At 43.7% G+C, this 14,280-nt stretch overlaps 1 protein-coding gene across 1 annotated transcript in view; it reads right to left on the bottom strand.

The window, feature by feature from the left end:
* Positions 1-10,069, bottom strand: part of Glod5 (glyoxalase domain containing 5) — a 19,369-nt gene extending 9,300 nt beyond the window's left edge. Inside the window, exons 1-2 of the mRNA XM_029568041.1 lie at positions 9,971-10,069; positions 6,189-6,323 (exon numbers count right to left, since the gene is read on the bottom strand). Of these exons, the coding sequence (XP_029423901.1) occupies positions 6,189-6,323; positions 9,971-10,036 (201 nt within the window). The 5' untranslated portion in view covers positions 10,037-10,069. The remainder of the gene's footprint in view (positions 1-6,188; positions 6,324-9,970) is intronic.
* Between the last annotated feature and the right edge of the window lie 4,211 nt (positions 10,070-14,280).

Below are 14,280 nucleotides of genomic sequence, written 5' to 3'. Positions count from 1 at the left end.
TACTTTTCAAATCTATGAGCCTTTAATTTGATTCCTTGAATAAGAGGCAAAGAACCTGGAAACCCAAGGCCCAGACCCGAGACCATCCATCTCACCAGCATGCTCATCTCCAGGGAAGGTGACTTCTTTTCTACTAAGAAGCGTTTCCTCCTTGCTCTACACCCTGGGGCTCCATAAGTAAAGTCATGTTCTCAAAACACCATGCCGTTTGTCTTAGAGTTAGCACCAGACACAGGATTTATCAATTAGAGACCTTGGAGCTGGAGCTAGAGGGGAGGAAATTTTGAGTGTGAGGCTTCAGAGAGATTGAGAACCACATTTTTTTGCCACATGGATGAATGTCAAGTAAGCCAACTATTTTTATCCTGTTTTTTTCAATCCATGTCATTCAATTTAAAATGAGTCTCCTAGAAAAATATAACAGGTTTGATTTTTACCCACTACTAACCTCTGTCCATTGACTGTTCTGTTTAGCCCACTTACTACCTTTCAGGTAATTATTGCTGTCTAACATTTGGCTGAGTCTTTTACTATCCGTTGTGCTTCCATGTGTCCTGGCTCTCATTGCTCTGTTACTCTTTTTTTTTTTTTCCTTCCTATAGGTTACCTGGGCATAATTTATGATATTTCCAACTTGATTGATCTTCAGTGTTCCTTTTGGGACAGGGTCTCCCTGTAGCCCCAGCCGTGCTGGAACTCACTGTGTAGACCAGGGTGGCCTTGAACTCACAGAGATCTGCCTGCCCTTGCCTCCTGAGTGCTGGGACTAAAGGCGTGTGGCCACCACACCTCCTGACTATCTTTTTTTATTTTGCCGGGCTTGGTGGCGCACGCCTTTACTCCCAGCACTTGGGAGGCAGAGGCAGGCGGGTCTTTGTGAGTTTGAGGCCAGCCTGGTTTACACAGTGAGTTCCAGGACAGCTGGGGCTACAGGGAGACCCTGTCTCAAAAAGACAAAAAAAAATTTATGTTTATTTAATGTGTATGAATGTTTTGGTGCAGAGGCCAGAAGAGGATTAATTACTGAGCCATCTGTCTAGCCCCATTTTCAGCCTTTTAAGATTGCTTCTAAGATTTTTCCATGCTTCTTATGGCTTGGTGGCTTTTTTCTCTCACTCTGCTCTCACCCACTCCCTGCAAAGTACCACATTTTTTTAAATGAATCTTTTTTTTTCAATGGATCTCTCTTTTTTTTTAAAAAAAAAAAAACGAATCTGTTTTTTTAAATGAATCTCTCTTTTTTAATGAATCTCTATTTTTTTTTTAAGTACCACATTTTTTTCAAAGCAACAGAACAGGTCAGATACACTGTTAAGAATGTAGCAGGCCAACGGGAGTGGCCTCAAGGGTACTCAAAGGCCCAATTTCCCTTTAACACTGAGTAATCTGTTATCTGTCCACCTGCAGAACACCTTGTTAATACACACATTTTTTGTTTTCTCTGCATTTGATTCTTTTGAACTTGTTCCAAATCCTCAAGACAGTATCAAATCTGAGGAAATCTTTTTCCTTATTCCAAGCTGAATTGATTGCTCTCTAGATCCTTCGTGGATTTTCTTCTTGGGACCCACTCCATCCCAACTTCCTTGTTTCCAGGCTAAACACTATTTTTTTCCTAGAGGTCAGAGGAACACATCAGGTGTCTTTTTCTATTGCTCACTAGCTTATTTTATTTACTTATTTACTATTTGTCTATTTGTGTGGGGGGTATGTTTTTCATGCCATGGTCAATATGTGGAGGTCAGAGAACAACTTTCAGGAGGTGGTTCCACCTTGTAGGTTTCAAGAATCAAATTCAGGTCCTCAGGCCCCCAGGCTTGGCAGCAGACACTTTTACCCCCTGAGCCATCTCAAAGGTCCTTAATCACTTTTTGTTTGTTTATTGTGATGATGGGGATGAAACATAGAGCCTTTTGCATGCTGGGCAAGTACTTACTCTACTACTGAGCTACATCTCTAACTCCTTAGAGTACAAATTTCTCCAGGTCTTTGTGCCTAACACTTTTATTCTACACTTACCTTTGATTAATAATTTGGTTATACATAGAATTTTAGGCTGAGGGGCTGGAGAGATGGATCAGTGGTTAAGAGCACTGGTTGTTCTTGCAGAAGACTGGGGTTGGAATCCCAGCACCCACATGACAGCTAACAGCTGCCCATAATTCCAGTTCCAGGGGATCCGACACCCTCTTCTGTCCTCCATGGGCACTGCACGACATAGGTGCACTTATACACACACATGCAGGCAATAGACTCATACACATAAAATAAAAACTAATAAAAAATTTTAAAAATACTTAAAAAAAGAATTTTAGGTTGAAAATTTTCTCCAGAAACTTTTTCAATTAATCAAATTTGTTTTTAGACAATTTTTCACATGTTGAAATGCATACCATCCACTCTCACCCCCTATCTCCCTACCACCCTCTCAACAACCCCCCTCACAAATCTCTCTCATGTTTATGACTGTGTTGTTTTGTAACTGACTGAGATTAAACAGGGCTGTCTGTGTGACCATGAGTTTGGAGCTCTCCATTTGGAGTCTGGTGGGCTCAGCAGTGAATACACAACTAAAGACAGTGGTGGTTCCACCTCTCCAAGAATCTATGAATAACCAATATTTTAGAGGTAAAGGGTAGGGTGCTGTGATCCCTTCCCCCTTCCTTGATTTACTGTTGATTGGGGCCAGTCTTGTGTGGGCCCAGTACAGGTCACTACAGCTGTGAGTTAATAATTGCACAAGTTGTATAGAATCTAAAGAATGGTATTTCGTAGCCTTTCACCCTATCTTCTGGCTTTTACGTACTTTCCTCTTCTGCAGTGTTCCCTGAGCTTTAGGGTGGGTGGCACAAATGTCTTGTTTAGGGCTGGGCCCACAATCCCTGCTTATTCTGTGTCTTAGGTAGCCTTTAATGTCAACTTTTGCCTCCCATTCTTTGTGGGAGAGGCCTTTCTGATTAAGACTGAGAGCATCTGCCGGGCGTGGTGGCCCACACCTGTAGTCCCAGCACTTGGGAGGCAGAAGCAGGTGGATCTCTGTGAGTTCAAGGCCAGCCTGGTCTACATAGTAAGCTCCAGGCCAGCTGGGGCTACAGGAAGACCCTGTCTCAAAAAGAAAGAAAAAAAAAAGACTGAGGGCATCCTTTGTCTGGGCCTGATGGTGAGGCAAAATAGGATGCAGGGCAGGACTGCTTTCTCAGAATCTTAAAAGTGTCCTTCTATTGTCTTCTGGTCTTTGGTGTGACTCTGGAAAAATCTGTTTTTACGTGTTTCTTTTTCCTTTGTCGAATTATTTTTTAATCTCTTGGAAAACTCGGGATTTACTCTTCAATGTGATGTCCTACAATTCCATCAGGACATTATCTGAGTATTGATGTGCTGGATTCTCAGTTATCTCTTTGGATACAAAGACTGCAAAGTTCTCTTGCATTTTTAAAAGATACAGTCTTGCTATGTGGCCCAGGCTGACCTTGAACTCACCAGGCCTCTTGAGAAAATGATTTTCTCCCATCTATTTTCTTCACACTCTTTCTGAATATCTCCCTGTTAATAGTTTGGAATTTTCTCTATTGATTTTTTTTAACTTTTCTCCTCATATTTCTTTATTTTAGTTTGGGGAGTTACATCATATTTTACTTTTTTTGATTGAAATCAGGGACTAATGCATACCTGGCCAGTGCTCCATCCCTGAGCTGTACTGTCAGTCTTTAAGTTACATTTAAAGTATGAAAGTTATAAATTTTATTTTCAGACAGGGTCTCATGTATCCCAGGCTGGTCTCCAGCTTCCTGAGTAACTGAGGATGACCTTGAACTTCTGATCCTCCTGCATCCACCTCTCCAGTGTTGGAATTACAAGTCTGTAGAACCATGGCAGGTTTATATGGTGTTGGGGACTGAACCCAGGGCTTTGCACATGGTAGGCCAGTACTCTACCAATGGAGTTGCATCCTCTGCCATGAAGTATTTTCTATTTTTTTTCAAGATTTACCTATTTATTGGGGTGTACCTGTGTGCATACCTCTTCAGGTGGGTATGCGCCTATGTACATGCGTGTGTGGCAGCCAGAAGTCTACATCAGCTGTCTTCCTCAATCTCTCTTCACCTCATTTTAAAAAATACTTTTATTGCTGGGCATGGTGGCACACACCTTTAATCCCAGCACTTGGGAGGCAGAGGCAGGCAGATCTCTGTGAGTTCAAGGCCAGCCTGGTCTACAGAGTGAGTTCCAGGACAGCTGGGCTACAGGGAGACCCTGTCTCAAAAAGACCAAAAAAATAAAAAAATATGTTTTTATTTACCATTTTTATTTTATGTTTATGAGTATATTGTTTGCATGTAGGTAGGCACATCCATGTTGTGCAATACCAGCAGGGGTCAGAAGAGGGTTTTGGATTTCCTGGAACTGGAGTTATAGACAGTTGTTAGCCACCATGTAGGTGCTGGGGATCCAACCTGGGTCTTCTGCAAGAGCAGCAAGTGCTCTTAACTGCTGAGCCATCTCTCCAGCCGCTCTTCACCTTATTTTTTAAAGATTTATTTACCAGGTGTGGTGGCACATGCCTTTAATCCTAGCACTTGGGAGACAGAGGCAGGTGGATCTCTGTGAGATCAGCTGATTTACATACTGAGATTTTTTTTTTGTCTTTTTGAAGCAGGGTCTCCCTGTAGCCCCAGCTGTCCCGGAACTCACTATATAGACCAGGCTGGCCTTGAACTCACAGAGATCCGCCTGCTTCTGCCTCCCAAGTGCTGGGACTACAGGCATGCACCACCACACCCGGCTACATACTGAGTTCTAGGCCAGTTGGGGCTACAAGGAGACCCTGTGTCAAGAAAACAAAGCAAAAATTTATTTATTATTTAATTTGCCTTTTTTTGAGACAGGGTCTTCCTATAGCTCCAAATGGCCTGGAACTCCTTATGTAGACCAGGCTGGCCTTGAACTCACAGAGATCTACCTGCCTCTGCCTCCCGAGTGCTGGGATTAAAGGCGTGTGCCACCATGCCTGGCTGATTTATGTATTTTAAAAAATATTTTACTTATTATTTTTTATTTTATGTGTGTGAGTGTATTCCTGCATGTATGTGAGTGCACCCGTGTCAAGGCAGTGCCACAGAGGTCAGAAGAGAGCTTCGGATTCCCCTGGAACTGGAGTCAAGGACGGTTCATAGCTGCCATGTGGGTGCTGGGAATCGAACCCGGGTCCTCTGTAAGAGCAGTCAGTGCTCTTAACTGCTGAGCCATCTCTCCAGCCCTGATTTATGTATTTTTAAAAAAATTTATTCATTCTTTTTATTGTATGTGCATGAGTATGTTGCCTGCATGTAAGTGCACCTGTGTAGTGCAATGCCAGAGGAGGTCAGAAGAGGGCGTCAGATCCCCTGGAACTGGAGTTATGGACAGTTGTTAGCTGCCATGTGGGTGATGGGATTTGAACCCAGGTCCTCTGCAAGAGCAGCCAGTGCTCTTAACCACTGAGTCATCTCTCAAGCCCCTATTTTTATTTTATATGTGTTTCATCTACATGTATGTATGTACACCATATGTGTGCATGTGTGCAGTACCTGCAGAGGCCAGAAGAAGGTGTCAGATCCTCTGGAAATTGGAGTTAAAGATGGCTGTGAGCTACTATGTGTGTGCTGGGAAGCAAGCACAGGTCCTCTGCAAGATCTGCAAGTGCTCTTAACCACTGAGCCATTTTTCCAGCCCCTGAAATTTTAATGAAGGAAGCTGGGGAGATGGGTCAGTCAGTAAAGCGCTTGCTATACAATGATGAGGACATAAGTTCAGATTCCTAGTACTTATCTAAGAAGCTAGACATGGCCGGGTGTGGTGGTGCATGCCTGTAGTCCCAGTACTCAGGAGGCAGAAGCAGGTATATCTGTGTGAGTTCAAGGCCAGCCTGGTCTACATAGTGAGTTCCAGACCAGTGGGGGCTACAGCGGGACCTTGACTCAAAAAGGAAAAAAGAAGAAGAAGAAGAGGAGGAGGAGGAAGAAGACTGGCATGGCAGCATGTACCTATGATCTCAGAGCTGGGGAAGCAGAAACAGACATCCACCCAGGGCTTCTTGTCTAGCCAGTCTAATTAAGTCAGACCTCTAGCCTCCACATGCATACACATAGACACACAGACACACACACATTTTTTGCACTTGAAGTTTGGCATTTGGGGGGAGTATTTACCTTGAAAATAGTGATCTCCATGCCCAAGATCTTGGAATAGAACATGGTGGTGTCTTTGATACTCTTTACTGTCATCACGATGTGGTCAAGTTTATGGATAAGACATGGAGAAGGGATCTGACTGCTGCTCCTCCTCTGTGAATAAAATGTAAAAAAAAAACCTCAGAAGAAACTAATTACCACTGAGCACTTCCAAATTTCTTTCTACTCTTCTCCCATCACCTCTCCAATCACTGTGTTCTTCCATACCCCCATTTCTAGGGGAAAGTCCTATGAGAAAATCTCTGTCAAATCCATTGCTCCTCCATAGAGTCATACAAGAGGCCACATAACTCTTTGTTTTCTTACATTTTCTCCCACTAGAGGGAAAGAGGTACAGACTAAGGAAGTGGAGATTTAACACCAAACCTTCCCTTGTTTTCCTCAAGTTGGAATTTGTCTCTTTTTTCAAAAAAATGACAAGACTGAGAGCAGGCCCAACCCTGAGCTCTAGCCACCTGGTGGCCAATTTCCGCAGCCACCTTCTTTTCTGGCCTACAATTATAAACTCCCAACAGGGAGCAGGGCAAAGAGGAGCATTTGAAATTAAATAAAAGTTTGTGAAGATGGGTATGCTGCTATGTTCCTGTAATCCCATCACTTGGGAAGCTGAGGTAGGAGGATCATGAGTTCAAGGCCAACTAGGCACCATAGTGAGACCCTGTCTCAAAAAAAGGAGAAAAGGAACGGAAAGGAAAGGAAAGGAAAGGAAAGGAAAGGAAAGGAAAGGAAAGGAAAGGAAAGGAAAGGAAAGGAAAGGAGGGAGGGAGGGAGGGAGGGAGGAAGGAAGGAAGGAAGGAAGGAAGGAAGGAAGGAAGGAAGAAGGGAAGAACAGAAGGATGAGACTGGAGAGATGGCTCAGTGGTTAAAAGCACAGGACCTAGTTTTCGCTGCCAGAATTCACTTGCTGGCTCATAGCTGTTACTTCAGTTCCATGGGACCCAGTGCCATCTTCTGGCCTCTACAATCACTGCATGCATGTGGTACACTTTAATACATGCAGGCAAAACACACACATAAAATAAAAACAAATAAAATACAACAAAAAATTTTAAAAGAACACCTGCTGCTCTTGCAGAGGACTCATATCCAGTTCCCAGCCCCTGCATGGTGGCTCACAATTGTCTCTAACTCCAGTTTCAAGGGATCCAATGCCCTCTTCTGGCTTCTGAGGGCACTGTATTCACATGCACAAACCCACCCATCCACCTACACACACACACACACACACACACACACACAATTTAAAAATTTTTAAAAAGAACAGACTCAGAGCTGGGAATTTAGTGGTAAAGCACTTGCCTAGTATGTGTTGAGACCCTGGGTTCAATCCTTGAATTATACATGAGAAGATATTAATTAGATTCTGGACCCAGACTGACAATAATTTAATCTCTCTGTGCCTTTGTATCTCCTTCTGTAAAATGGACATACTTTTAAAGATTTGGGGTTTTTTTTTTTTGGTCTTTTTGAGACAGGGTTTCCCTGTAGCCCCAGCTGGCCTGGAACTCACTATGTAGACCAGGCTGGCCTTGAACTCACAGCGATCTGCTCGTCTCTGCCTCCTGAGTGCTGGGACTAAAGGCGTGTGCCACCACGCCCGGCATTTTTTTTTTAGACAAGGTCTCACTTGCTCAGGATAGCCTTGAACTATGTAGCCCCCAGGTTCAGCAATCCCTTAGCCTTAGCCTCCTGAGTGCTGAGATTATAAGTGTGTATCATCACACCTGACTCAAGAGTTGTATTTTTTGAGAGTCTCCCTGAAGCCTCAGCTGGCCTGGCTCTCTCTCTCTGTGTAAACCAGGTTGGCCTTGATCTCACAGAGATCTTTCTGCCTCTGCCTCTGCCTCTGGAGTGCTGGGATTAAAGCCATGCACCACCACCCCCAGCCCATGAGTTATATTTTTAAGGTCTTAGAACAAGGCCTGAGGGTTGTCGATGGTGTTATGATATTGATGATGATGATGATGATGATGATGATGATGATGATGATGTTTGTGGCCATCTAGTCAAAATCTACAGTGTCCATGTGTCCAAATCTCTCTCGAGTCTCATCTAGTGCTCTTGAATATCTAACTACACTGTATTTCTCTCTCGAGTCTCATCTAGTGCTCTTGAATATCTAACTACACTGTATTTTGCCTGTTCTTCAGAAGGTCTGTTTTGTTTCCCAAAAAATAGTTCAAAATTTGGTAAATACATGAGTACCTACTATGATTTTATGTCCAGTTCTTGCTAAAAGTCTGTTATTCCACTCCTTCCCATCCCCTTCCATCATATTCTATTGGATTCTGTTTTGTTCTACTTTATGTTATTCTTTTCCATTCCACCATGAAGAATGCCATTAAAACCAATACACTTTAAGCAGCGGGTTTCACCAAACTCCTGCTAAAAATACCGTATGGTATTTTTCATGAGTAGAGGAAGCATCAATAAAGTTGTGAGTTCTGCTATCCTTAAGGATACAGATAATCCACATATGCCCATTGTGGTGGTATATGCCTGTACTCTCAGCACTTCCAAAGCTGAGGCAAGAGTACCACAAGATCAAGGCCAGCCTGGGCTATAGAAGGAGACCCTGTCTCATAAGCCAAAGTCAACCAACTAACCAAACAAAGTAAACAAGCCCTATTGAAGATAAAGACATATGGTTTTTGTTGTCGCTGTTGTTGTTTCGGGTTTTTTTTGGTTTTTTTTTTTTTTTTGGTCTCTTTGAGACAGGGTCTCCCTGTAGCCCCAGCTGTCCTGGAACTTGCTATGTAGATCAGGCTGGCCTTGAACTCACAGAGATCCGCCTGCCTCCCGAGTGCTGGGATTAAAGGTGTGTGCCACCACGCCTGGCTTTTTTTTTTTTTTAAACAGTATGTTTTTTCAAAAATCCTATTAACCTTTTAATGTCTATAGAATCTGTAAGAGCAACCCTGTTTTGTGCCTGATATCAGTTACTTATGTTTTTCTCATAATTTCTACAGCATAAACAGAGTATTTTCTTAATCTGAAGACCCAACTTTGAACATTGCCAATCTTTATTATATGTTTGATTTCTATTTCATGGTCTCTGCTTATCTTTATATTTTCTTTCCTTCTATTTTCTCAGAGTTTAAGAAAAGCTGTTCCTTTCCCAGCTTTTTGGCATGGGAGCTGGGTCACTGATTTCTCAGCTTTTATGTTTTTCCAGTCTATACATTTATATCTGCAGTTTCCCATAAGTACTGTTTTACCTGCGTCAGCAATGCTGAGTCATTGGAAATAAGGTCACCTATTCCTTGCCTTAGTCAGTGTCCTGGACACCATGCCCTCCCTCTGTTGGCCTCCTCCACAAGGAAGATTTCTCTCTTTTGGAGTCCTCTTTAAGGTTCCCTTCAGGCTGTCAGGGGATCCTGAATCTTCTGACAAGCTTCAAGGTCATTGTTTCTAGGCCCCTCCCCACACTACACTGTCAGGACAGCCTAAGGGACACCATCCAGGATCAACCTTTGGGTCTCTCCAGCTGTCTAGGGCTGAACTAGTCCCCCAAGAGGGCCCTCACTCCCAGCCACAACAGCCAGCCTAGGCTCTTGGCTGTCCACTGGGCAGCCTCCATAGCCTGAGAAGGACCGTTCCTTGGCCTCTGCTGCCCTCTGGTTGTCTTTAAGAGGCCCAGCAAATAGAGGGCAGCACCTCAGAGAAGGGAGACAAGCTGGCCGCTATAGCCCACACTTGTGCCCCAGGCCCTCAGGCCTCCCCACCAACCCCAGGTTCACCTGACTCTCCGTCGTTGGTCCCCACATCCTGACTGGCAGCCTGTAAAGCAGATGGCGGCAGAGCATGGTAGGTAGGCTGGGGCTGTATCTGGGCCTGGCTTGGTGCCTGGAGATCAAGGGGCAGAAATGGGAGGGTACAGACTGAGGACTGTGGGTGGGGACAGAGGCAGGTTGTGCCAAGCAGGATTCTGACATAAAACTCTAAAACTCTGGGTCCTGAGGGGCAGAAGTATAGCACAGTGGTAAAGCAGTGTTGAAAAGATCTTGGGTTCCAGCCCCAGCACTGCAAAAGTGAAACCAAACCATCCGGGCCCTGAAAGTAAAAAAAGCACAAGGTGTGTATAAGTTCAAGGGATTCTTTTTGAGATGAGGGGTCTTGATATGTTGCCCAGATTGGTCTCCAACAATCCTCCTCTCTCAGCTTACTGAATAGTTGGAACTATAGGCACTGTAGCCCACTTTTATTTTGTTTTATTTTATTTTTTTGGTCTTTTTGAGACCAGCTGTCCTAGAACTCACTATATAGACCAGGCTGGCCTTGCACTCACAGAGATCCCCCTGCCTCTGCCTCCTGAGTGCTGGGATTAAAGGCGGGCACCACCACACCCCGCATGTATCCCACTTTAAAAAAATTATTTATTTATTTATCTAATTTATTTATTTATTTGTTTGTTTGTTTATGGGGCTGGAGAGATGGCTCAGCGGTTAAGAACACTGACTGTTCTTGCAGAAGACCCGGGTTCGAATACCAGCACCCACATGGCAGCTAACTATAACTCCAGTTCCAGGGGATCCGACAGCTTCTTCTGTCCTCCTCAGGCATTGCGTGACCCCACATTTAAAATTAATTAATTAATTAATTGGTCTTTTTGAGACAGGGTCTCCCTGTAGCACCAGCTAGCCTGGAACTCACTATGTAGACCAGGTTGGCCTAGAACTCACAGAGATCCACCTGCTCTGCCCCCCGCCCCCAGTGCTGGGACTAAAGGCTGTATCCCACAGAAAACCCATCCATCCTGACGTGTTAAGGGACCAGTATTCTCACTAGAGAGCTCTCATCTATTTAGAAATTGGAGACCAGGTTGGGGATTTAGCTCAGTGGTAGAGTGCTTGCCTAGCAAGCACAGGCACTGGTTTCTGTCCTTCCTCAGCTTGAGAAAAAAACAAAAACAAAAAAATAACAACAAAAAAGGCCAAATAATAATAATAATATGATAAAGGCATCTAGAAGCTGGAGAGCTCTGATCTACATTTGAGCTTGTGACCAAGGTAGGAAGTTTTAAGCTGAGTTAGAATATGATCATTATAACTTATTGTAGGTCTGCTTCTGAGACAAGTTTTTTTTTTTTAATTTTTGGGTATTTTTAAGACAGGGTCTACCTGTAGCCCCAGCTGGCCTGGAACTCACTATGTAGATCAGGGTGGCCTTGAACTCACAGGGATCCGCCTGCCTCTGCCTCCCGAGTGCTGGGACTAAAGGCATGTGCCACCAGGCCTGTCGAGACAAGATTTAAAAAAATATTTTATTTAGGGACCGGAGAGATGGCTCAGCGGTTAAGAGCACTGACTGCTCTTGCAGAGGACCCGGGTTCGAGTCCCAGCACCCACATGGCAGCTACAAACTGTCCTTAACTCCAGTTCCAGGGGAATCCCACCCCCGCGGCATTGCACGACACCGGTGCACTTACATACATGCAGGCAATACACTCACACACATTAAAAAAAAAAACCCTATAAAATAAAAAAAACAATAATTAAAGCTGTTAAGAGTTCTATGCCCAAGGGTATGGTGTTCCTCAATTCTAACAGTGTGTGATCTAGGGTTCTCCCAATTGCCTATCCAGTCTAATACCCTCCTTCTCTGCTACTATTTGCCTCATTCTGAGCTGAGCTCAACATAAAAACTGTGTCCCAACATAAACATGGCTAAGGCAGGAGGATCAAAAGTTTCAGGTCAGCCTGGGAAAAGTATTAAGATTCTGTTTCAAAATAAAAAGTGAAAACAGAGATGGAGATATAGCTCAATGGTAGCACGTTTGCCTGGCATGTGTGAGGCCCTAGATTCAATCCCCAGTACTGTAAAAATAAAAAGTTTCAAGACTGGGTGTGGTGGCACATACCTTTAATCCCAGCACTTGAGAGGCAGAGGCCAGTGGATTTCTGTGAGTTCGAGGCCAGATTGGTCTACAGAGCAAGTTCTAGGACAGCTGGGGCCACAGGGAGACCCTGTCTCAAAAGGACAAAAAAAGAAGAAGAAGAAGAAGAAGAAGAAGAAGAAGAAGAAGAAGAAGAAGAAGAAGAAGAAGAAGAAGAAGAAGATATCAGTATATGGACTACACAGGCCATCCCTGTCCCCCATTCTTCCAAATGGCCATCACTGGAGCCATTTTCAGGTGTTTCCTTTTAGGCATGTCCCTGTGTGTTTGCAGGCATGCATACAGGGTCACCCCAACTGGCGCTGCCTTGTTTATCTTATGAAGGGCACTCTGCCCTGCAAGTATACACAAATTTTGTGTATTCTGCATTTCATTTGGCGGGTGCTTTGTGTACAACATAAGCCCCCATCATCTATATCACTTAGCAGTTTATCTAGCAATTGACTGGCTATAAATGGACTTTTTATTGTTTGTTTTGAGATAGAATTTCTCTGTGTAGTCCAAGCTGACCTCAGACTCAAAATGATAATGATCCTCCTTGCCTCAGACTCCCACTCCCTGGGATTATAGGGTATTACCACTATGTCTAACTTATAAATGGGTATTTATAAGGTTTTCCTGCTCATGTTTAGGCTTTTAACTATATTAAATATATATATATATATGTGTGTGTGTGTTTCTGTTTATGTATATCACATGTGTGAAGGTGCCCATGGAGACCAGAAGAGGACATCAGATCTCCTGGAGCTGGAGGTGGTTGTGAGCTGCCTGATGTGGGTGCTGGGAACTGAAGTAAGGTCCTCTGGAACAGCAAACACCCTCTTAATCGCTGAGCCAACTCTCTAGACCCATGTTTCTTTTCATACTGCACAAATCTTTTGCCTTTTACAAAATTTGCCCTTCACGCCCACCAGCCTTGTGCCCACTGCTCCATGTGGTTATGTTAGAGGTAGAAGTGGAATTTCTACCTTCCTTGTCCATGCGTGAATGTTAGAGGTAGAAGTGGAATTTCTGGGTGTTTTAGTCAGGCTTTCCAAAACACTGAACCAATATATGATTTATTTAAGTGAACTGGCTCATGTGATTATGGAAGCTGAGAAGTCCCATAATCAGCCATCTGCAAGCTGGGGACCCATGAGAGCCAATGATGCAGTTCTTAGAGCCAGAAGGCTAAGGGGGAAATTTGGTGGCCGGCATATACCTCAGTTCAAGCCATCTGACAGAAAGAGCAGATTCCTCTTCCCTCCACCTGTTGTTTTATTCTAACCCTCAGTTGATTGGATGAGGCCCACTCATAGGAGGAAGAACCATCTGAACTGCTCAGTCCAGAAATTTAATGTTTAATCACAGCACTTCACATCCCCGTCAACTAAACACTTAAAAATTATCCATCAAAGTCCATCCCTTGTCAAGTTGGCACTCATATGTATCTCGCTAAGCCATACAAAATAAAATGAAGACAATAAATAAGTCATTGTTCACCTAGCAATGACACAACTATGCTGCACACAACTGATAAAGCACTAGCCCTTGCCTCAGAAGATGTGAAGTCCTTGAACCATGTTGACTCTTTCCCTTTGATATCTTACAACTTAAATAATAAAGTAACAATATTTAAATGCTGAAAAGTCAACTTGTCTTATGTTTTGAGGTGTTTTTCTTTTTCTTTTTTTTTTTTGGTGGTGTTGTTTTGGTCTGTTTGAGACAGGGTCTCCAATTAGCCCCAGCTGGCGTGGAACTCACTTTGTTGACCAGGCTAGCCTTGAACTCACAGAGATCTGCCTGCCTGTGCCTCCAGAATTTTGGGATTAAAGATATACACCACCCTGCCTGGCTCCAACTTGTCTTATGTTACATGATAAGGGAATAAGAAAGGAAAGAAAAGCCAGATACACTGGCTCACATCTGCAATCCCAGCACTTGAGACACTAGGTGAAACGGTTGCCTCAAGTTCAAGGCCAGCCTGGGCTATATAGTGAGACCCTATCTTGAAAAAAAGGGGGAAAAATCAAACTATGCATAACATATAATATGCATCTATCTATCTATCTATCTATCATCTATCTATAGTTATCTAATTATTTTGTCTTTTTGAGACGGGGTCTCCCTGTAGCCCCAGATGCCCTGGAACTTGCTATGTAGACCAGGCTGGCC

Source organism: Nannospalax galili, unplaced genomic scaffold (assembly GCF_000622305.1).
Source record: "Nannospalax galili isolate Female #2095 unplaced genomic scaffold, S.galili_v1.0 scaffold741, whole genome shotgun sequence".
Lineage (NCBI taxonomy): Eukaryota > Metazoa > Chordata > Mammalia > Rodentia > Spalacidae > Nannospalax > Nannospalax galili.
This window is presented reverse-complemented; position numbering and strand designations above follow the sequence as displayed.